Source organism: Colobus angolensis, unplaced genomic scaffold (genome assembly GCF_000951035.1).
Source record: "Colobus angolensis palliatus isolate OR3802 unplaced genomic scaffold, Cang.pa_1.0 Scaffold101, whole genome shotgun sequence".
In the NCBI taxonomy this organism is placed as follows: domain Eukaryota; kingdom Metazoa; phylum Chordata; class Mammalia; order Primates; family Cercopithecidae; genus Colobus; species Colobus angolensis.
In genome coordinates, this window is record NW_012111031.1 from 5,625,632 (window position 1) to 5,651,719 (window position 26,088).

The 26,088-nt window shown below is 38.6% G+C and overlaps 1 protein-coding gene across 2 annotated transcripts in view; it reads right to left on the reverse strand.

Moving 5' to 3' along the window:
* Nucleotides 1-26,088, reverse strand: part of LRCH1 (leucine-rich repeats and calponin homology (CH) domain containing 1) — a 195,991-nt gene that overhangs the window by 77,392 nt on the left and 92,511 nt on the right. For both annotated transcript variants that reach the window (XM_011939811.1, XM_011939802.1), the window contains exon 2: nt 17,498-17,642. In XM_011939811.1, coding sequence (XP_011795201.1) covers nt 17,498-17,610 — 113 coding nt within the window. In that variant the 5' untranslated portion in view covers nt 17,611-17,642. The remainder of the gene's footprint in view (nt 1-17,497; nt 17,643-26,088) is intronic.

Below are 26,088 nucleotides of genomic sequence, written 5' to 3' on the forward strand. Positions count from 1 at the left end.
GGCTAACTTTCACCCCCTTCTCCACCCCCACCCCACCGTCACTTAGAAGCTGAGCCCTTGGCCAGCCAGGAGGCAGATGGAGAGCACATCCTGCACAACCAATAGCAACGGGAAGCTGGTGCCAACTGCCCTCTCCTGACAATCAATGTGTGCAGGAAACTCAGCTGGACCGAAGCAACCAGCACCACACAGGCATCATTTCATCCACTGCAGTAGGGATGGGAAAGATAATTTTGCTGCAACTCACAAAACCACCAGGCTCATTTCCAACATTTTGACTCAGCTTCCTTTTGTTAAAACAAGGGTTGCTACAGTTAAAGTCTGTTTTGGTATCTGCAAGAGAGCTAATTAAAAGAAAAAGAAAGAAAAGTTGCTCTTCTGGCAAACGGGAACTGCAGCCCAGAGGGGTTCAGTTCCACAGAGTAGCCACAAAAGTCTAAGTTGATGTCTCGTCTCTGCTCTGCAAGAAAAGGGTCTCTACCCAGAAGTTTCTGAACTTTCTATCATCAATGCTTAGTTTTCATGGACATGGAAAATACTGGATAAATAAAATCTACGAATCATCCTTATTTATGTGTCAGCCATTTATTCCAATTTCCTCACCCACAAAAAGCCCCTTTTTCCTGTTACCAAGGAAAAAGACAGATGGTTTTCAGTTTCCCTTTCTTTCTCTGCCCTTCTGGTGCTGAAGCCAACTACTAGAGTGAAACATCTAAAAATCTGCATGTCATTCAGTGCAACTACTTAATGAAACTGCTGTGTGTGTGCACACATGCATAAAGTCTCAGAAGCTGTGTTCTTGTGTGAGTGTATTTATAGACACGCACGTGTCTGTGTACGTGAGGTGGAGAGAGACAGACAGAATGGAAACACACCAAAATACTCTCAGTACTCCTCTTGGGGCACAGGTACAATGGATGGTTTTATTTCCATTATTATACTTTGATGTATTTTCCAAACTTCCTACAAGTGCTTTTATCTTCAGGAAAGACACATCATTAGAAAATGATAAATGTGACCTGGATATGTGTTACATGAGTGGTCCTCTTTGTGAAAATTCTTTGAGATGTATACTTACGATCTGTGCACTTTTCTGAATATATGTCACTCTTCCATTAGAAGTTTGACTCCCCCCCTTTTGAGGGGGCAGGAATCTGGTTAACTGAAGGGCATCCCTACCTGATGGGCTCAAAAAAAGCAGGTGCTGTGCTGTGGAAAGAACCTTTCTAATCTGGGCACGGCCTTGTCAACACCTTGATATCTCTCCTGCTTTAGGCACTCAATTACCCATGTAACTATGTTTTAGCAAGAAAAGATACAGTCATATCTTCTCTCCATTGTGCAGATCCATGGAAAAAGCTATTTCCAGAAACAGGCAGATTTTTCTCTAAGAGGGTCCAGCAGAAGGAGGGAGGAAACTGAGAGCCCTCCTGGTAGGTTCCTGGCTTGCAACGGACCAGCCAGCTCTTCACTTTCCCTGGTTAGCAGTATTGGACCAAGGGAATAAGGGCAATGGGCCCACACTGGCACTCTCTCCTGGTCTCTGGGGGTAGTGGAAGGGAGGAGCTAGGGCCAGCAGCCTGTCTTTCTGCCTCTCATGGCCCTCCCAGGGCTCTCTCTCACCAGCAGGGGCTCAGTGGGACTCTTTCGGCTGGAGGAGGGGGTCTTCCTGTTACCCTGCTGTGAGGGCTTTTTTCAAGCTCCAAAAAAGGCTCCTCCGGAAAAAAGAACTCGGTTTATTAAAAGGTTGCAAGTAAATAATTTGAAATGTAATTTGTGGTTGTGAAATATTTGTTAATATGCAATTTTCTAAAGTGAGGATCGGCAGATGAAAAATGGCAATAAGATAAGTCTGTTAATGTGGAGCCATACATAAACCTCCTTTTGCAGAGGGGTAATAAGAACAAAGATCAGTATTTTCAAGAAAGTTCTACATTCCTATTTTTGGCAGAGTTAACAATTACAAGTTCAGATCTTTCTCACGTTTCTTCGCCTGGAAACTCAGTGTTACCCTCTTTGAGTTATCTGTCTCACTAGTTGGTGCAGGGATCTAACCAGATTAGCAGACATGGAATCGGGAGAGTCATGCATCATACTACTTTAAGAAATACAAAGAAAGCTCTGCTCATTCAGATGTGTGAGTATTTGAGATTACATAGGTTTATTCTCACCGGAAATCTTCCAGGGTGGGTACTTACTTAAAATAAAATAAAATTTAGGCTTATGAAAACATTCATGGTCTCTTTGATGGGAATGGATGCTTTTTACACTAAAAGCTGCTGATGGAATGGCCTATCTCAAATTCAAGTTCCATACATTTCTTGTTTACACTGTAGTTAATCATCTGTAGACTTACCAATTCACCATGCCAAGAATTTAGTCATCATACAGCATGCCACAGACCTGGGGCACATTTCTTCGACTTCATCCATCTGCTCCCTCTACTTCATATATTTTATCACAGGATGTTCCTGTATTACTTGTAATTTCCCCAATAGAAAAAGGAAATACACATGCACACAAAAACCCATTTGCTCTCCAGCAAATATTTAGACAGGAGAGGAAAAGCTGCATTCCCTTTAATCCTCTACCCACTAGCAACCACAGCAGCAGCCTCAGCTTTTTGAAACCACTCGTCTGGTAGCAATTTTTCTCCAGCAAGTAAGTGCCTCAGGCCACAATCCACTATCGTACAACCCTGGTCTTCTGTAGCTTTGGTGCTATAAACAGGCCCTATGCTGAAAGAACGTTTGAAAATAAGGCCATATTGTATCTGACAAGCTACATCACCAGAGCCAAGTTTACACCCCACCCCTGCCCCAAACCCGTCTCTTGTCACTGTCCCTGCAGAGTCTGGGTTGAAGATCAGGGTGGGGAGGAAAGAGAAAGAGAGGGAAGGCAGTGGGCTTTTACCAGATCCATATTATTGTGAATGTTTCATCTTCCATTTTTTTCAGTTAAATGACTTCCTGCTAGATTCATTTGTCTATTTCATCATTTCAAGATGAAATAAGGCAGCTCAATATAATCTAAACATTCTTGGCAGCCTAAATTTGCAGGATACATTTATCTTGGCTTCAAGTACCACTATCCCTCACTTAACTCCTAAATTAAGTAATTTACAAACCAAATCACTTTTTCTGGTTTTACTTTTAGAGTATTATTTTGATGTATTTTGACTATGGCACTTATTGATGTCCATAATTTGAGTCTCAATCTTAGTATCTGATATTATTTATTATTGGTTTATCAAAAGGTTATTTTCCTTAAGATATGTGATTATAAAGACATGCTATGTTCTTACAGGTGATTTTATTAACAGAGCATAATATCTACATTTTTAAATTCTACTGGAATATACCTCTGTATTTTCAGTGAATGGGTTCACTTAACAGAATACAGAAAATTATTTTCACTTAGAAAATAATTTATAGAAAAATTTATATAACAAATTTACTCAATTGACTGCTTGGTATGGCAGAAAAGTCACCAATTATAAAAACCTTTCAGACTGTCAAGAGAATGCCCCTCCCAGACTACGCCAATTTTTAAGCAAGAAATAAAGAAAGGCCACCAGTTGTGAAATTATAAGACCTGGGTTCAAATACCATAGAGATGATTTGCCACAAATCAGGTAAATCATTTAATCTCTCTGTTTTTCTCAGCTATAAAACAGAGACGGTAAGACCTACCTAACATGACATTATAGATGTGAAAGTGCTTAGCCCAACACCACATCCATATATAAAAATTAAACCTCACCCAGCCACTAATGTGGCAAAGCAGCGACGAGGTGACCAGAAAGAGCATAGGTAGGTGTGCTCAGCTCTATTGTACAGTCACATGTGGCTTCATGACAACGACACCTGCTTTAAAATGCTTCATTATGCCATTGTGTTATTGTGTGACCATCACAGAGAGTACTTACACAAACCTAGGTGTCTAGCCTACTCCATCGCTAGGCTCTATGGTATAGCCCATTGCTCCTAGGTTACAAACCTGTACAACAGGTTACTGTACTGAATATTGTAGGCAACTGTCACACAGTGTTAAGTATTTTTGTCTCTAAACACATCTAAACATAGAAAGGGTAATGTGTTATACTCAGATGTTAAGATGTGGCTACAACGCCTATGTCACTAGGCCATAGGAATTCTTCAACTCCATTATAATCTACACCACTGTCATATGTGGTCCATCGTTGACCGAAATATCATTATGTGGTGCATGACTCATTTATTAATTTTACTTATTGTATATACTAATAGCTAAAATTTCAGCCACTTTTGAAATATGGTTTAATGATTCCCTCATTGAAAACATATACCAATTAAAAATAAAGATGATTGCTCAGACACGCCAGGGTGAACCAGGCTGGGCTATAAAATTTCAGGCCCAAACAAACCATGTACCTAATTCCAATCTGGATAACCGAGACTACAAGATATAATCCTACAAATGACATTTTCTCTCATCCTTCCTAAGTCCAGGATCCTGCCATTTCGCTAGAAAAGCATGAATATCCAGGGGTCGCAATCTCTGTTTACTACTTGCTTTCAAATTAGTAATGGAATTCTTGATGTAAAGTCATCAACCATCACAGAACTATTAAGGAAATGACACAGGCCTGAATCTAGAGAGTCACAGAGAAAGCTGGGCAGGTTTCACAGCGTGGATACTCTGGGCTTACCCAATACTGAGTCTCAGCAAGGGAAGGGAGCTAGTCAGGATCCAGTCGTTGTTGGTTTGAATATTATTGTCTGTGCTTGGCACTTGACCTACAGTAAACAGCAATTATTTTACTTTAGCCTAGTAAGTTTCCTTTTCACAGGATACCTCACCTAATTTTGTTTTTATGCTCTTTTATGAATACCCTGTTAGCTTCTCATTAAAGGAGTAACTGTTTGCTGTTTTGCATATGACACCTGACTGTTGTCTTTAGGGGCACACAGTAGTGAACAATATCCGTAGAGAACCATTTCCTTTCTCCTGCTTGTTCCATTCTGAAAAATCCACCACGGCAAAATGTTTCACCCTTGTTTCCCCTAATGACTGAGTGCTTCCCCTTCATTGTCTGCCCTCCCCCTACATCCTACCATCATTAATTACATGTCGGAGACAATGAGCAACAACAACAACAAAAGCTTTGCTTTGAGTTGCCTGGTGACCACGGTCAACTGTAATTTGATGCTATAAAGCTAAAAATCAAATAGAGACTATCTTTACGCTTAAATGTAAAGTTAAAAAATAACATTTGATATTAATTTTTCGGACAGAGATGTATTATTATTATCTTATATATTTATATTTTATATAGACTCTTAATTAAATAATATACATTAAATCTGGGAGCCTACGTTTAAATCTAACTTTGAAGGCAATTATGCTAACTACAACCTGACTGTGGCAATCACTTGAAGACTTACAATGTTTTCAGACTAGAAAAACAGAATCATCATTTCGATTGAATCTGAAACCAGTCTTGAAAGCTACACCAATCAATTTCACACTCCATACACATAAAAGCCATGTTTTGAAAAGGTAAAGGATAAACTTTAGAAAAGAGAACTGCAAGAAAAGCAAGAAAACAAAACAGTGTCTAAAGTGAGTCTGAATTCAGGCAAATTTCTGCAACCGTCATTTATTTCACTGTGCATTTTCCTGTGCATACCTGCACCATATTTGGCCTCGTGCAACTGAACTGGTTTCCCACAATAACAGCCTATCTCCTCGTGAGTATAAATAAACCACTGCTCAAAATATTCCTTTTTATATATGTGTGTGTGTGTGTGTGTGTGTGTGTGTGTGTATATATATATCTCCCCAACGGTCAGCAACCAATGTAAGCTACCAATGTTTACAGTTAGATTTCAGAGGGCAGTTTTGATAACTCGCTCTATCTTAATTATTTTCTCTCCTTTCTTCTAAGAGTTTTTCAATTCCAAAAGATCAAGGCCTATTTTGTGCTGTAAAAACTATTGCTTTAAATTTCCTCTATTTTAAAATGGAACTGAATGCTCAAAATCAATTGAGCTTTCAAAAAAAGTGCGTTTTGGATGTTCAAAGAGAACTCAATATCTAATACCAGCAAAAATATTAATTTTTCAAACACTTTTAGAGGTGACAGTGTAGACGTGGGGTTTTAAGTATTATGACTTGTAGCCACCTAAGCTCTGGGTCTTGAAAAATACCACTGTGCAGATCACTGCTCCCGGCACACAGGAAACTGTCACTAAATGACTAGGAAAAATACATGGGCAGTGGAGAGAACTCTCCCACTTTTCGGATCTATGTTCCAGATGGAATCAACCCTAGTTTCCTACTATCAGGAAGGTATTCCTACTTTGCTTCTCTTCCTACCACCTCCCAAAGCCTAGAAAATATATACATTTTCAAGTGATTCTCCTGCCTCAGCCTCCTGAGTAGCTGGGATTACAGGTGCACACCACCACGCCTGGCTAATTTTTGTACTTTTAGCAGAGATGAGGCTTTACCACGTTGGTCAAGCTAGTCTCAAACTCCTGACCTCGTGATCTGCCCACCTCAACCTCCCAAAGTGCTGGAATTACAGGCCTGAACCACGGCGCCTGGCCAAAAATATGTATTTTTTGCTTTAACATCTTTCCCCCATAAAAAAGGAAAGGGATACTGATACTGACTTAGGTGAGCACAGTCTACTGAGATCAATTTTTACCCAGGGACATTAAGGTAATAAAAATATTCATAATAAAAATTAAGATGCCTGAATATTGCCATTTACCATTTGAAGACGCGTTCCTCTCCATTTATTTCAAGAAATGTTTGAATGTGTAATATAGATTAATATGCGTGGATATTAGTGTATGTACATCCTTTTTTCCTATGCATCCCTCCGAAGAAATGAATCTTCAGAGAGCTTCTATTGCATAACTTGAAAACTACTAATAACTAGATTCTTCTTTAGTGTTCTAATATTTTTACACAAAGAGGTTACTCTTTGCCAACAATACTAAAAAATCCACTTACTTTACTCAAATACTAGCTCTTTTGCCACTATGTTTCTTAACCCGTATAGCAATTTGCATGATGACACAGCATGCCACAAAATTTAATTCAACAAATCAACAAATATTTCTTGGCTATTATGTATAAGGTACTGTGTTGGCACTAAGACAAGTATTTTATTTATATTCACAACCATCTTGTAATATAAGTACTATGACCTCCCACTTTTCAGACACAAAAACTGACATTTAGAGAATTTAAATAATTCATTCTAAGCTGCCTGGCTAGTGAGAGTCTCTGTGTTCAGGTTTGAAACCGGGTGGGTCAGGCTTTAGATCAAAGTCTGTGGTCTCCCCTCTACACAGCACAGCCTTTTCTCATTTACTCTGGAATAAAAAGTATAGGTAAACCAGGAAAACAGTCGAAGGAGGGTACAGAATTCCAAGCAGCAGGCAGTGAGATACTGAACTAGTAGTTAATGATTGATTTATGTAAAAATGAATAGAGGAAAGGGGTCAAAGTTCATTTCTGAGATTTTGACCTGGGGTGCTGGAGAAAAACAGTAGGAGCATGAACAGAAGCAAGGATCGAAGATACACTAATTTGGAAAAGAAGAAAATGGGCTTAGTCTAACACATACTGGAATTTGAAGGTCACTAGGACATCTAAGAGGAACTGAATATTAGGGAACTGGGGAAATGAGGGCTAGTGCTCAACTGAGTCAAAGGGATAAAGAATATATTTGAGACACAAGAGGCATAAGGTCTTGGAGAGAAATTTAAGACCAAAGCTTTGGGGCATTCTAGCAGTAAGTTGCAGAAAGAGAAATAATATCCAGATACTGTAATAGAGAAGAAACAGGAAGAAGTAGAAAAGTGACCAGGGAAGCATGTGACCAAAGACAACAGAGGAAGGCGCTATCGCGTCAAATACTGAAAAGTCGATTATTTTCTACACCTGCTGAGGTCCTGCTCTGTCCAAGACCCTGTTCTAAGCTCTGAGAAAATACAAAATGTGTGTAAATCCGAAGACTTTATGTCTAACATGACTAGTCAACTTCTCTCCAAGCTGATATCACCTACATCCTACCTGAACATTGATCATGTATTTTAAAAGTGCTGTGGCAGCAGATATTTCCTTCCGGGATCCTAAAAATCTAAGTTAAAAAACTTAGTGACTCCTAAGGAATACAGAAAGTGAGACTTCCTTTACGGATCTTATCATGCCAGGTGGAATGAAAGGACTCCAGGCTGGTCCTAAGAATTCTGTAAACAACTGCTTGCAGATTTTTGGCACCGTGATCAAATGTTCAAAGGTTGCCTCTGCTGAAAATCCCAGGCTGTTCTCTCCTCCTGGTACTGAGGTCACAACAGTCTGGTTCTGGGACTAATTTACTTCAGGGGCCACACCTCATAACAGTTTACTTAAATACCCTGAAGGTCACCCATTCAAATTATTGATTGAACAAAAGTAAATGAACTGCCCTAAAACACTAGCTACTGCTTCAGCCCCACCCCCCACAGCCACACACACACAAACAAGCTCTCCCAGTTCTTAGGACACACGATCTGAAAGGAAACATTTCACCATCCCCACTGAATATCACTGCTGATATTCTTTTCATTCTTTTTGGGTTTTGCTACCTACAGACCTGTTCAAATAGTTCATGAAAGTGTACAATTCTTGTATGTGGTGATAAGAATCTGAAGTATTTGGGCTGGGCGCAGTGGTTCACGGTTATAATCCCAGCACTTTGGGAGGCTGAGGCGGGCAGATCATCTGGGGTCCGGAATTTGAGAACAGCCTGGCCAAAATGGTGAAACCCCTTCTCTACTAAAAATACAAAAATTAGCCGGGCGTGGTGGCGCACGCCTGTAATCCCAGCTACTCAGGAGGCTGAGGCAGGAGAATTGCTTGAACTGGGGAAGCGGAGGCTGCAATGAGCTAAGATCACGCCACTGCACTCCAGCCTGGGTGACAGAACAAGACTCGACATGTCTTGATAAATAAATAAATCTGAAGTATTCAGAGTATCAGAAAAAAATTGTGAACAATTTTGCAACAGGCAAAAAGAGTACCAGGTGCCTTGTCTAACGTACCTTTCCAGGTTATCTCTGCCTGCAGACCTGCAGATGCAAAATGTGTTATGACGGAGGTAATGTGAAGCCCCAAATTAAAATGTTAAATTTGCTGTACTTACTATAACCTTGCATACCAAACTTAGAAAACATATATTGTTTTCAAGCATATGTAGAATATTTACAAAATTAACTATACATAGCAAAACTTGACCAATCTAAATGAATCTATTTCAAACAGAAAATACTCTCTGACACAATATAACTAAATTAAAAGTAAACTTTTAGAGATAACTTTAAAAACTGTTCTATAAATATTTAGCCCAGGTGTGGTGGCTCATGCCTGTAATCCAAGCACTTTGGGAGTCTGAGGTGGGTGGATCACTTGTGTCCAGGAGTTTGAGACCAGCCTAGGCCACACAGTGAGACTCCATCTCTATAAAAAAATTTAAAAATTAGGTTGGCATGGTGGTGCATGCCTGTAGTCCCAGCTACTGGGGAGGCTAAGGTGGGAAGATAGCTTAAGCCTTGAAAGTCAAGGCTGTGGGGGGCCGTAATCGCACCACTGCACTCCAGCCTGGGTGATGGAGCAAGACCCTGCCCCCCACCAAAAATGAAAATAAAAAAGAAATTTAACACTCACAAGCCACAGAAGTAACACCGGAAAGTAGAAAAGACTGGGAGTGATTAAAAACGACTGCACAGCAAAACTTTTAGGAGTCAGTTAAAGCACTATACAGAGGAAAACTGTGGACTTAAATGCTCCTGTAAGAAAAGAAAAAAATCACTAGAAATCAATGAGCAAAATATCTAAAATCAAAAGCTAAGTTTAAAAAAAGTTATTAAAACACACCATCTTCTGTAAAAGTGGATAAAGAAAAAGAAAGAATGTACAAATTTATAGTATTAGAAATAAAAATGAGAACCAATTATAGCTACAGTAGAAATTTTAAAAATACAAAGGCCTTCTTTGTTTAAATACTTATTTTGTTCCCTTGGAAAATCCCTAATATCTATTTTCACAATTATAAAACTGTCCTAAGGAGCACGGAATACAATAGAGATCATGTTCAACAAGATAACAGAGGTGAAAGTGCTTAGTGACCTATAAAATGTCAAAGAAATATATCCCATTCATTTCTATTAATTATGAAATAGTGTAGCCTAGGGATAAACCACTTTCCGATAGCCTATCTAAAGTTAAGCGTTGCTGAAGGGCTCAGATTTGATAGTGTGATGGTTAAATCTTAAATCCTATTTAGCTATTAAGAAGTAGTGGTGGCTGGGCATGGTGGCTCACATCTGTAAATTCTAACACCTTGGGAGGCCAAGGCGGGCAGATTACTTGACCTCGGGAGTTCGAAACCAGCCTGGACAACATAGCAAAATTCCATCTCTACAAAAACAAACAAACAAAAAACACACACAAAAATTAGCTGGGCATGGTGGTGCACGTCTGCAGTCCCAGCTACTAGTGAGGCTGACATGGAAGGGTCACCTGAGCCCAGGGAGGTCGAGGCCGCAGGAAGCTGTGATAACATCACTGCACTCTAGCCTGAGCAACAGAGCAAGACCCTGTCTTGAAAGAAAGGAAGGAAGGAAGAAAGGGAGGGAGGAAGCGGGGAAGTGGTGGTGGTGATGATCCCCGAAATCCACACCTTTCATATATGTATGTTCTTTTTAAAGAAAAAAATTCTCGCTTCTTCTCTACTGCACTTGTTATAGGACTTGGTAAAGTGCAGTGTTCTTAGAGGATATATAGTAAGTTGATTATCGATGAAATGGCAATGTTTCACAGTGCTTTTTATCTGTCTCGTTAGACAAATAAATGCAATTTGGAACTTGTTCATTTAGGGCTGGCAGAATAAACTTTGACAATAATATAAACAAAAAAATATATACAATGGAATTAGGAGTGGGTATTTACCTCAGTTCCAGAGCACTAACCTGCTGCACAAAGATCTTAACAACTCTATTAAGATCAGAAACAGAACTGAAACCAAAACCAACAAATTCTGACAGTACTCTAGTTATCAAAGTCATAAAATCCCTTTTGTGTCGCTCTGTTCTTTTTTTCAATACACACACTGATCTGAAACAACAGCTATGATCCGGTGATATGTAATAATGGGAAAATCCTCTTTGGAAGTTATGCCAAGTATGAACTATCCTAAAAGGAATGGAATCTGATAAGAAACAGTCAATCATTCACGCATTCACACTTCATAAAGCCTGTCAGCTACCAATGGCAACGGACATAATTTTACAGGCACAATAATTTATAAACACATTAATAATTTTAGGGACCACTGACTAGCGGTTCCACCTTGATAACAGATGCCCAATGAGCACTAGAAAAGACAAAGCTTAAACTCCACATGGTTGGCCGTGCACATGCACTGGATGACTCCAGTGGCCCCTTCCAACTCTGCTATCCTATGAAAAATGTTTTCAAATTTTAAGTCAGTTCACTTTCAAACTCCAGTTCAGTTCACTTTGAAACTCCAATTCAGTTCACTGTGTTTTTGGTGTCTTTCTGCTGAGCTGTCATTTCACAAAACAAAACCTGGCTACCAAAGACCAGCTCGAAAATATACATGAATATATACATGAATATATACACTAAAGTTTTCTCATTTTCCCTTTGAATAAGGTAAGATCTTCATGAAAGAATGTGGGATACACATTTGTATTGAATGGAACAAAATTCCTCCTCCTTTCCAGTTTAGAAAGATACCATCAATTTTTTCATTTTTTTTAGAGAGAAGAAACACCATCCTACAATTGAGACTTTCTTTAGAATTGTCAGTGCAGGGAGAGAAGACATTTCTTCTACAAGTAAGAAGAAATGTAGTTAAATTTAATTTTTAGTTCACAACAAAAAAATACAAAGTCTGTGTTTTCTAAGGCAACCCTAGCATGCAAGACGCTTGTCCCAATCCAAGATGACTCCTCAGTGTGACTCCCAAAGGAATGTGGGGATACTGGTTATAGGACCATCAGGAAGCTGGCTCTTTCTGCACATTGTTCAGCAGCCAAAAAGAATGCCAGGCTGCAGAGAAAGCAGCCAAAACAGATTCCTTTTATGGTGTGATAACATTTTGTTCAAGAGACCGCCCTGTTCTTTACAGGCAATGCTTCAGAACCCACTCCTAGTAGGTGGGGATTGGTTGGGACTTCTAATGAATATAGCAGGCCTAGCTGGGTGTATTTCACCCTAGAAAAGTAAAAGCACTCACCGAGAGTTCTGGAAGCAATATGATCAAATACTATACAGAACTTTCATTTCTTGGCAGCCGCTACCCGTGAGATGAGACTTTTTAACCAAGGTCCCTATTCTTAGATTCATAATACTCCTACTATTGCCAAGAGTTTTGCTAGTCTGGGTTATTTTATTTTCCTACGGTACATTTTCTTCATGAGGCTCATCAACAACAACCTCTCCAGCATCTTAAAATAGATTTTTAACTTTGTGAGGCTTTCCTGTGTAATTCAGGTTCAAAGTGTTGGTTCCTCTATAGGAACAAGTCTTGCTTAATCATTTTTATTGTTCTTGGCCACATTTCTTGGATTAAGACACTTTATAACAGGAAAAGACACAGTGGCACATATACTAAACTAACATAACCTTTTGTTGTGAACACCAAGAGGCAAAGATTAAAAGCCCAGATCCTTCAAACACAGGCTACATAAACAGCAATAAATTAATATTTTCCACAAACATAACATTTCTATCACATGAGAAAATGTGAAAAATATGTAAGTGTTTTTAACTGCACTTCACAGTAAGGATTTTCTTCATGTGCTAACTAAATTTATGTCTAGTTTAGGACTAGAGGTTGTTGGCACCAAGCAGCCTTTTGACATTTAAAGACAACCTATTAGCCAAAAAGCTGGTTAGGCAGTGACATATCACCACCACCACCACCACCACCACCATCATCGTCATCATCATTATCATCACCATCACTATCACCATCAAATATTTATGGCTATTTCCTCAGCGGAAATACACAATATACTCCAGAGGTGTAATCAATTTTGAATGGTTCCTATGAATTCAAAGTAGCTTCATATGGCATCTCTCCTACTTTGGAATATATAAAATTAGTAATTTCTACATGTAATTTATTGAGAGGAGAAAAAAATCTAAATAGAGTGAGATCATGTTGGTTTTAAGTATAGACAGACAAAATCTGTGAAAATTTGAAAAGCAGCTTCTTTGCACTATTTTATCTAACAAGTCTTTCTTCTCAGTTAATAGATATAAGAGGAAAATTTCTAAGTGCTACAGAAAAGAAAGTATTTTAGGGTACTTGTTTATAAAATCAGACAAACTTGCCTATTTGTTAAAGCTCTTTCAGATCATACTATACTTGATATCGTCTACCTTAAGTGTGAGCTCAAAAGTAATTTACAGTTCATTTAATTTTAAGAAATTCACACCGACTTCCCCATACATCAAAATTAATGATAATGTCCTGCATTGATTATATATTTCTTTCTTGGATAAGTAAGTTTTGTTCTTTGGCATGCTATCCCATTCATAACTACTGCAGAAAAAAACACTAGATTAGCTCTTCTACAAAGCAGTGTGTTTACAGCATCCTAAGTCTCTGCGTACTTTTCAAGTGAGGGGATTGGCAGTCTCTCCCCAAAGGCCAAAAGTCAACGAAGTCCACTACGTCCCTTCACCATACCCAACAAATACACATTTTATTTTGCTAACTTAATAATATCCAGGAGGAGCAGAAAAGACATGAAAAGGCCACAGTGGCTAACCCTGGTTGTTGTGGAGGAGCCATCACGTCGTGATCACACACAGGCACGATATTCTGAGTTCCTCCTGCTTACCAGGCTTGGGGATGGCTGGGAGTGGGGTGGCAGTCTGTGGACAGGAAGAACTCACACAGACAACACTATCATGTGGATGATACTATTCAACATCTGAGGAGACTTCAAAACAATTTTATTAGATGACACTGGTATTTTCTAGATACAATTATGTATTTGGAAGTAAACAAATGTGGCAGTCACTGTTTCAGATACTAATAAATCTTTTAGGCAAACGCTATATTGCCTTCAACATCAAATCACTCCCAAACTGATAAATATCTCAATTTCAAGGGTCCAATTCCTAGAAGACATGTTTCAACTACACCCAGTAATCAAATAGGAATTAAAGGCCTTGTAATTGAATAACACAAGAGGACCAGCTTCCTGATTACTTTAAAGATTATTCTCATTAATATTTTTATTTTATTTTATTTTATTTTATTTTATTTTATTTATTTATTTATTTATTTCAAGATAAGGTCTCATTCTGTTGCCCAGGCTGGAATGCAGTAGCACAATCATGGCTCACTGTAGCTTCAACCTCCCAGACCCTCTCACCTCAGCCTCCCAAGTAGCTGGGACTACAGGCAGACACGCCAGCACGCCTGGCTAATTTTTGTATTTTTGTTTTAGTAGAGATGGGGTTTCAACATGTTGCCCAGGCTGGTCTTGAACTCCTGGGCTCAAGGGATCTGCCTGCCTCGGCCTCCCAAAGTGCTGGGATTACAGGGGTAAGCCACCGCGCCCAGCCTACTACTTTATGTTATACATTTATACTCAAGTAAAAAATTTTATAGGAAGTTTTAAAAATAATTTTATGTGTGTGTGTGTGTGTGTGTGTGTGTGTGTGTGTGTGTGTGTATGTATGTATATATAGTATCTGGCTTTCAAAAAGTTTAGAGGATAGCCACACATTTTTCTTATATCTTTATACAATACCTCTAAGAGGTAAGCTTTTTCTCATATTTTCTCTATTTGTCAAATTCCTTCAAAGAGTACATGATTCAATATGGGAGAACAGGTCTCAGACATGGTATTATTAAAAGTAGCAGAAGTGGACAAAGAAAAACAGAACAAAAACAGAATGACCCACGTACGTGGGAGAAAACAGATGCAACCATGAAGCTAAAAATTACAGACTGAAAACAATATTTAAAGAGTTAGATGCTTAACAGCCTCTTGCTATATTCTTTTTCCTTTCCATTACCAGGAATTCATCACAAAACACTGCTTATAACACACCACATAGTCCTCTTCAGCCATCATCAGTTTCAATGAATTCTCCATCTTTGCCTTAAAACATCCTCAGATCCATACTCCAATGTATACTTCCTACCCATTTGAAGACAGCAATAATCTATTCTCAATTAGGTGTGACATGGAAACCAAAACCATTTTACTAATGTTCTAAAAATACAATATACATTTTAAGATTACATTATCTGGTATGATTAGCATTTTAAAATCCCTATCATCGTAAAAGTAAAATGTCATCTATACCCAAAAGTTTCTCAATGAACATGGACTAAATACAACAATGCAAAGTTAAATATATAGACTTACTGCATCCAGGACTACTAGCAGTGAAAATGTCACAGCAGGACAGGAGTAGGTAAGTAAACTGCGCATGCTTTCCCCTGTATATGCTGGAATTAGAGTACAGATGTCTTAGGGAGATACTGATCCAAATTCTGTAGACACCTATGCTTGCTGCACCAGGAAATTCCAAGGTTATTAACACCCTACTACGTCAGAAACAGCAAGAAAATTCAAAATGGTCAGATAAGTCAGAAATCTGCAGAAGTGAAGATTAGATACGTGAGCCTCTAGACGATCCTAACAGTAACCTACACCTTATTAACCAAAAAGAAGTTAAGGCTACTTAAAAAACTGCTAGGATTTTTTTCAACTCTGATAAAAAAACAAATGCACTTGGCCAGGCACGGTGGCTCACGTCTGTAATCCCAGCACTTTGGGAGGCCGAGGCAGGCAGATCATGAGGTCAGGAGATTGAGACCATCCTGGCCAACACGGTGAAATTCTGTCTCTACTAAAAACACAAAAAATTAGCAGACGTGGTGGCAGGCACCTGTAGTCCCAGCTACTTGGTAGGCTGAGGCAGGAGAATGGTGTGAACCCAGGAGGCGGAGCTTGCAGTGAGCCAAGATCACACCACTGCACTCCAGCCTGGATGACAGAGTGAGACTCCATCTCAAAAAAAAAGCACTTCTACAGAAATGCAACGGAAACTCTTTATTTTATTTTATTTTATTTTTTTTGACATGGAGTTTTGCTCTTGCCTCCCAGGCTGGAGTGCAATAGCACGATCTCTGCTCACTGCAACCTCCACCTCCCAGGTTCAAGCGATTCTCCTGCCTCAGCCTCCTGAATAGTTGGGACTACAGGCATGCGCCACCACGTCCAGCTAATTTTGTATTTTTAGTAGAGACGCGGTTCCACCATGTTGGCCAGGCTGGTCTCAAACTCCTGACCTCAGGTGATCCACCCGTCTCAGCTTCCCAAAGTGCTAGGATTACAGGCAGGAGCCACCACACCCGGCCAGAAACTCATTTTTGACTGCAAGGAAAACAAGAGAAAACCAGTAATTTTCGGTAGCCAACTAAATCAAAACAAAAATCAAAACTAAATCAAAACTAAAAAACCACTGACATTATACCTGGTTCGTTGAACTTTCTGAACTTTGATGTCAGGTATATCTGTTACTCAACACAAGCCTTGCTCCCCTTTCACACCAACATGACACAACTGACATGAGAAAAGGCTACATTCAGGCTTGCAATTGGGGATCTCGTATTCACAGTAAAGATGGATTTGATAAAACAGCTTCTCTCCCTCTCCTGACATCCCAGATATGGGGAAAGGATTTAGAATTTGACCAGAGCACCTAGCTGCAAAGTGTAAAACCAAGGCCTTAAAATAACTGATTTTCTTAACATCAGAGCTACTCAGGGGCATTAATACATGATACCATGTTGTACATAATCAATTAATGCACATTACTAAACCATGCTCAGCAAACACTGACCTAAGTTAGTGGGATGGAAAGATAGATAGCAAACTTTATATCCGGCTAGAGTTGTTCAGTGCTCCTCAACTTTCTTAAGAAGGCTTAAAGTGAATGGGCTCAATCAGTACTAGGTAGCAAAGCCCAATGTTATCAATAATTGCCAAAGTTCACCCAGGCTTTCTCTTTTTTTTCTTTTTTTTTTGATCCTTGTCTGTCCCAACAACCAAACTCTTTTTCACTTCCTTTATACTTCCTCCTCCAAAATCTACATGAATACTTGAAGACAACATAATTACAACCTTACAAATACCAAGTAGACAAAGAGAATAAATGGTATAAATCTTTTTTTAAAAAAAAAACCTTGTCATATTGACATTCAGGGAAGTCTTGCACCAACAGCAGTATTAACATTACAAATTTATTAGAAAAGTTATTACTTAAAACATCTTTGTGGGATCTACATCAAAGAAAAATCAAGAATTGCAAAGAGAGAAAAAAATGGATAGAAATGAAAGCATAAGTTTTTTATTTCTTTCATTGAATTTGATTACAACTTTTATGTTTAACCTACCTCAAGTTCAGGTAAGTCAGCATCTGGAGATTAACGATGGCTTCAGGAATGACTCTGATACAGTTGTGATACAGATTAAGAATTTCCAGTGATACAAAATGGCACAATTCCATTGGAACTTCAACCAGTCTGTTTTTAGATAAATCTATAAGAAAAGGAGAGCATATTTTCTCAATAAAATTTGAACAAAATCAATATACTTTTATTAACCACAAACACTGTTTTCCTTAACATTATACATTTTAACCAACATTATCATTTTTTTTGCACCTCTGTTACTACAGCATTGTGATTTCTATTTCCTTTTTCTATTTCCTTGCCAAATTCTGGAACATGTGGAATTTGGAAAAGCAAAAATACCACTAAAACTTTTTAGCTCTCTAAAGAACTTTTTACCGTATCTAAAAATTATTTTATTTCCAACTCATTCTACCAGATAAGTATGTAAAATGCTATCCTTTAACATATCTGAATACATATATATTTACCAAAATTATTAATTCAAGTTTGCTTTTTTTTTTTTTTTGAGACAGGATCTCACTTGGTTGCCTGTACCGGACGGCAGTAGCACGATTTCAGCTCACTGCAATCTCAACCTCCTGGGCTCAGGTGATCTTCCCACCTCAGCCTCCCGAGTAGCTAGGACTACAGGCATGCACCACCACGCCTGGCTAATTTTTGTAAGAACATGTCTTTTACATCCTTTACAAATGAACACATAACAGACAATAACCAAGTATTTCATTCACTAGAATTACTGAGAGCTTATAATATGTAAGACTGAGATAAATTGTGTCTATTAAGAACTGATTCTATGAAGCACAATCAGCAGTAAAACTGGACACCACTGGGCAAATGTACCAAAGAAAGCAATCATAGTCCTCAGAACAGTGTAACCATACAGTATGGCCTACAGTATTATCATCCCAATGATTAAATTATGCAATAGTCCTTAATATCTTAATATCTAAATAGTCTTTAATATCTTAATATCAAAATGAATGGGAGACATGACTGTCAAATTCCATAAAACATAGAATATAAGGAAAGAACCACCACGTTTGAAAACAACTCAACAATAGTAGATAACCTCACCCTGTATCAGGAGGGACTCAAACAGTAACTGAAGATTATCAGTAAATATGTAACATATACTTAAGGAACCATACTTTAGCCAAAGAAAACACAGAAAATGTAAATATGTCAGTATCAGAGATTAAATAGATGTTAAAGAGCCACCTTCCCTCCAATAAATAAATACACAAATAAGCAAAATCAGGACTAGTTAGCTTCAGAGGGACAATTCTAACAAACTTTTAAGGAATGATTTTGAGAAGGATGGTTTCCAGCTTCATCCATGTCCCTGCAAAGGACATGAAATCATCCTTTTTTATGGGAGCATAGTGAATACAAAGATCTTATACTATCAAAACAATTCACCTTATAAACAGACCAAAGTAAAATAGTACATGATCATCTTCAAGGATATGTAAAAGGCATTTGGTAGAATACAGTATTTATTTTTAAACAACCTTATTAAGGGATATTTTCTATATTTTACACACACCAGCAAAATGACACAAAAGAACACATATAATTTATGATAATAGCAAAAGGGCAAAATCCCCAGCAAATCTTAAGGAATATGCAAAATTTATATGACAAAAACTTTAAAATGCTACTAAGGCAAAATTTTAAAAGGTGATGACAATTATCTCAATTATATCTGTATAATTTAAGGCACTTCCAATTTAAACAAAAAAATACTTCCAGAATTTAAAAAAATTTGTTGGGGTTATTACACAAGTTGATTCTAAAGATCTCACGGTAAAATAATGTGAAAATAGTAAAGTATTTCTCAACAAAGAAGAGCCCTGAGAGGATGAGCTCGCCTGGATATTAAAAACGCATCATCAAGCAATGTGGTGGATAGATGGGAAGGTCAATGGCATGAATTACTAAGATGGGAAATCGGTCAAGAGATATACATATGGAAATCAAGGCCATGGACCTGACTGGTAGAGGTCTGCACAGCAGAAGGTGAGCATCAGGCTGGCAAGTGAAACTTCGTATGTATTTACAGCCACTCCCCACTGCTCACATTACCACCTGAGGTCCGCCTCCTGTCAGATCATCTCGGGCACTGATTTTCATAGGAGCACGAACCCTACTGTGACCTGTGCATGCAAGACACCTAGGTTGCGTGCTCCCTGTTAGAATCTAATGCCTGATGATCTGTCACTATCTCCCATCCCCCTCAGATGGGACCGTCTAGAGCAGGAAAACAAGGTCAGGGCTGCCACTGATTCTATATTATGGTGAGTTATATAATTATTTCATTATATATTACAATGTAGTAATAACAGAAATAAAGTGCACAATAAAGTAATGCACTTGAGTTATCCTGAAACCATCCCCCACTCGGGTCTGGGGAAAAACTATCTTCCACAAAACCGGAGGTTGGGGACCACTGAAGTATGTAATAAAGGTGGCATTTCAAATCAACAGGGAAAAGACACAAGGCCAGTAGTTTGAGAAAACTGAACAGCCATGTAATATGAACAGCAACAACAAAAAAGATGACTACCTATCTCGCACCTTTTATCTCAATAAAGTCTAGATGAATGAGAGATCTACTGTGAAAAGCCGTAACAGCACCAGGACAGCATGGGTTGTGTTTATGATCTCAGAATGGGGAAGGCTTTGTATGAATAGTATAAAGTGAGAGTGCCAAATTCAACACACACACAAAAGTATGGCATTTTAAATCAAAATCTTCACCACAAACATTTATGACAATCAAGGAATGGGGGAGGATGGAAAGTTCTACAATTCATAAACCCAATAGGTAAATTTTTTATATACAGAGTTTCTACAGTTGACAGAAATAAGACAAATCGTAAACAAGAAAAGAAAAATAGATATGAACAGATGGCTCACAGAAAATGATATACGAATGGCTCTTAAGCATATGAAAAAAGGATCAACCACACTCAAATTAGAGTGACACAAATTTACAACTACATGGGATAGTATTTTTCATCTATTAGAATGGTGAATATAAAAAAATCTGATAAACAAATTGTAATACTGAGGCCATGGTGATGTGAACGAAGGACATTTTTCGGTAGTATCTGTAAATATTACAAATGCACATACACTTTAACCTATCAGTCTTTCTTATGTACAGATATTCTTATACATATGCAAATGACCTGTTTTTTTTTAGCATGGTTCCTTTTTTCTTTTTCTTTTTTTTTTTTTTGAGACAGAGTCTCATTCTGTCACCCAGGCTGGCATGCAGTGGTGTGATCTCAGCTCACTACAGCCTCTGCCTTCTGAGTTCAAGAAATTCTCCTGCCTCAGCCTCCTGAGTAGCTGGGATTATAGGCATACACCACCACGTCCAGCTAATTTTTGTATTTTTAGTACAGATGGGGTTTCACCATGTTGACCAGGCTGGTCTTAAACCCCAGACCTCAGGTGATCTGCCCACCTTGGCCTCCCAAAGTGCTGGGATTACAGGCGTGAGCCAACACGCCCGGCCAGTATGGTTTCAAAGAGCAAAAGACGGAAAGCAAATAAAATACAGGACTGGTTAAGTATTAAAATACCATTAACAAACATCATAAATATGCTAAAATTAAATCAATCGATATTAATATAATATTAATTCTATTTTGTGTGATGGAATGTAATATTAAACACTTTATTCCATAATGGAATACTAATACTATGCAGCCACAAAAATGAATGAAGCAGCTCTATATGTGCTGATACAAAACAAACTTCAAAATAGATTCTAAATGTTTAAAAAAAAAAAAAACAGTTGCAGGACAGTGCATATAGTATTTGTGGGTTTTAATGAATATTTACATAATTATTTAAATATAAGTAGATTATGTCCAGAAAGCTACACAAGAAACTGTTTAAAGTGGTTGTTTCTGGAGAAAGGATCTCTGGCTAGGCAGACAGGAGTGAATGGGAGGAAGACTTCTCACTGTAGATACTTCTGTGTCTTTAGAAATATCACTGCATTGCTTATTTGATTGTGATATGTAATATATATACATTATGATAACATATGTAATTGTGTGTATGTGTGTATACATACCTCTGTCTCATTCGCCCATCAGCATTCTTATTCTTTCTCTGCACAAAGAATTTCGTTTCGCCGGGCGCGGTGGCTCAAGCCTGTAATCCCAGCACTTTGGGAGGCCGAGACGGGCGGATCACTAGGTCAGGAGATCGAGACCATCCTGGATAACACAGTGAAACCCCGTCTCTACTAAAAATATATATATATATAAAAAACAAGGCCGGGCACGGTGGCTCAAGCCTGTAATCCCAGCACTTTGGGAGGCCAAGACGGGCGGATCACGAGGTCAGGAGATCGAGACCATCCTGGCTAACACGGTGAAACCCCTCTCGACTAAAAACTACAAAAAAAAAAAAAACTAGCCGGGCGAGGTGGCGGCGCCTGTAGTCCCAGCTACCCGGGAGGCTGAGGCAGGAGAATGGCGTGAACCTGGGAGGCGGAGCTTGCAGTGACCTGAGATCTGGCCACAGCACTCCAGCCTGGGTGACAGAGCGAGACTCCGTCTCAAAAAAAACAAAAACAAAAACAAAAAACTAGCCGGGCGAGGTGGCGGGCGCCTGTAGTCCCAGCTACTCGGGAGGCTGAGGCAGGAGAATGGAGTAAACCCGGGAGGCGGAGCTTGCAGTGAGCTGAGATCCGGCCACTGCACTCCAGCCTGGGTGACAGAGCGAGACTCCATCTCAAAAAAACAAAAAAAAAAGGATTTCGTTTCACTTAAAAAGAATTAAGAGGCCAGAGCAAACTGTGAATTTCCTCATGTTAAATTAAGGAAAATATTGAAGCAAGCCTCCTTTCACGAATGTTTAGAATCTAAATAGAAAAGAATTCCAGAAGTCACTTGTGTTCTTTCTTTTTGAAACACTTTACTAGCCGTAGTGATCTTGATGTGCTACACGGCTGGAAATTTGCCCCGGAAACTTGTATGTTATCGTTTCCTTCAGGTTCAACTCCAAGGAAGTTCCACTAAGGGTCCAGCTTACATTCCAAACTTTACCTTTCCTGAGAATGGCTAGAACTATACTATCTAATTGAATGAAAAAGATATAGAATATGTGCGTGTAGAATATTTCAAGAACTACTTTAGGTAATGAGAGTGTTTCTGTGATTTCAGTGTCACGAATGTTTCTTTCAGCAAGAAGAAAACAGTATTTTTGTAGAAATACTGTCACATAGCTACGAACCTTTTAAAGGACAACAAGGCATAAAATTAATAATAGAAACCACTCTAACCTGAGAGCAGAAGACTAGCTCTAAATCTACAACCACCTGATATGTTTGAGAAAGTTGCTCAATTTTCTAGGCCTCTGTTTCTGAATAGGTTATATTGAAGTATATAAAACTAGATGAGTTCTAACATTCTTTTCAGAGCTAAGATTTATGTGAATAAGTCAAATTTATTCTGAATTCAAATATTTTAAGTCAAAAATATTCAAAATCCAAGAAATTTTGTTTCATCATCATAATTATTAGCAGCAGTTAAATATCACAAGAAGTTACAAAATACAAACCCACCAATACTGTAATTAAATATTGGCATATTATGTTAGTAAATTTCACATTTCACTGTAGAATATATATTCCATCATATAATCTGAATTTTAAAAGTGTTCTGTTTTCAAACTTGGGAAAAATGTAATGGTAAGACAAGTAAGTTACAAAATGACTTACAAATTCAGCTAATATTCAATTCTGGGCTAAACGTACTAATGGCATCACTAATAACCATTTGCTAAAAATGTGCTAGAATACTGCACTAATTAGCGTATCGGTCTGGTATTTTCATTACTATTTACAATGCAGATTATATTTGCTCTCCCCTCTTCTTATCTTTTCCTCCATAATCTCCAGGTTTGAGGGGAAACTCTGGCATTTTTTCTTCCAAGTAATTTCTTCCCTGGCTGTCTGACTGCATCCCAGAAGCCGCTGTGCTAAGGGCTGGTCAGAGCCTCTCAAAGGATGAGATCAGTCCTGCTAGCTGAAAGGAAAAGGAGGTTTACCTGATACAGCCTTCATTTTCCCATTATTTTAAGTTGTGTCTGATCTCTTTTAAATCTTGTTTTTAATTATGCTATTCTATATGTACTTTTTTAGGATTCCTTTCTGAAAGGAGCCAGGCTACACATTACACATTCATAAAGTTATAAGGTAACAGTGGGCTTCTGCCATGCCCAGGCCTACATTGCTGGACAAACAGGCAGACCAACTGCCCACTGAGTTAGTGACAGTTCACCTATGCAATGGGTCCCCTGTTGTCTTGGGTTTGTGTTACAATTTCTACATTAACAAGGATGAAACTATATTACAAAATCTACACACAGCTTAGACACTTTCACTGGCTATACAAAAACAGTTCCCCAGATCAGCATTGCCCAAGTTAAAACAAAACAGAAAAACAAAAGCTTTCCTTTTTCCTTTGTTTAGTTTCATTCACTCCGTGCTGAATTAGGTATGCATCCTCAATGTACACTAAGGATGGAGTATCTACGAAACTGGAAAACCACTTCAGGCCTACTTTCAAGGAGTTTAAATTTTGAAAAGTAAGATGAGGCAAACCAGAATGAAACATAAGGCAGGATGCCCTAATTGCGCTTTAAAAATGGTACAAATAAAGAGCTAGGCATTTGGGAGAAGGTAGATGAATGACAGTTGGCAAAGTCTGTCATGCATTGACCAATTCAAGCATGCCCGACATTGGAGCTTCACATCTGGCACCTCATTTAAACCACTGCATGTAGCAGCAGTAGCTCCACCAACTTAAAGATGACAAAACTAAGGCTCTGAAAGCTTCTGTCACTTATGTGCCCAACGCCAAAGATGGACAGAGCTCCCCACACAAGACCACTCTTTCTCCATGGAATGATGCCAAGCAAGACCAGCTTTATTATCAGGAAGATACAGCAATTAAATCTTCACTGCACTTTTATGTGTCCAAAATTCAACCGCAATAAAGTCAACATGGTCTTCGTATAGCCCGGAAGGTAAGAAAGTGATGAAAATCATGGATAAAAAAGGAAAGTACTGAAAAAAATAGGTCGGCTGATGGGCTTAACTCAAGAAGTAACAACATGAAGCTTGGCTTGAATTGCTGATTGTATTAACCTTACATAAACACTATTTTGATGAATAGGCTTCCAAATATATGACTTGCTTTTTCTCTGAGTATCATTTAATCATCAACTTTGTTAACAGAAGAGAGGAAGAGGGTGCAAAAAAAAATGGGCATGTTTGCTTTTTGATGCTTTGCTTAGGCTGATATGGAAATCATCTTGTGTCTTTGAGAACCCACCATGGAGAAGACACCTAGAAGGGAAGTGGAAGTGAGTCTGGATCAAGATGTTTTGACTCTGATAATCCAGAATAGATAATCCCTTTACAAATAGTGGGAGTGAAAGATATACGTACATGTTCAAAATTTTTTCTGTCCTGATAACCAAGAAATAAAACGTCTGGTCCCTCTTTAAAGGGGAGAGAAAAAGAGAGAAAAGAAGGAATGAATCTAGGACTTAGTTGAATTAAAGACATGAGAGGGCAGTCCGTTCATGGTTCACAGAGATATGAGCATTCCTAACTCTGCCTTTGAAAGGGCAGAGCCATGCCGGAAGCACCACTAACAATGACAGATACATCAAAGTGTGAGTAATGAAGGTTCTCCCACTCAGGAAAGACAGAAAGAATAAGAACCCATAGATAACAGGAAAATGTTAAAAAGGCAATTAGTATCTTTGTCTTCAACAGCAACCAAATAAGAGGGGGCAAATGGGCAAGGGGCTGTGAAAGGTGGTAGGGTCTGAGTGACAGAAAGATAAGTAAGCTTTTAAAAGCTAGACATAAATGCTGATAAAGAATTTGTGTTTGTCTTTGTTATTTATTGCTCTAATTCTATTACCAATATGCTTGTATAGAGGTGTTAGTGAATCGGCTTATGAGCTATTTCCCTAAACAAAATATGCGTGTATTGTTTCTCAACCTTGCTGGCACACTGCAATCATTTGGAGAGTTTTTTTTAACATCTGAAAGCCTGGGGTTCGTAGCCAGAAACTTGGACATGAGGATTCTTGAGATGTCCAGCTGATTCCCAGTGTGCTATGGGAAAGCCAGGTGAACAGATGACACAACCTACTTCTGCTTTCTCTACCTAAACCAAGCCTCCACAGATGTTGCTGTCCTAAGAGCAGAGGTAGTTCCCAGAAAGGGTGTGGTTTGGATACCAGGCTAGTACCTGAGAAATAACCTAATCTGGGAAAGAAAATCTTAGCCAATCCGGAATTAAGCATTGCTAGGTTAGATTCTTACTCTGAAATCCTCAGTTAGTTTCTGATACAATCAGAGCAACAAGAATCTGACTTGGAATATGGAGTTTTGCATATTTTGAGTTGTCCATGATCACAGAAAATTTGTGGGTTTTTTTCCTTATGTAATCCTCATCACAACCTAGTGAGGCAGGTGCTGTTATGATTCCTAATCACATGCAGGCACTAAAGACCAGAGAGGT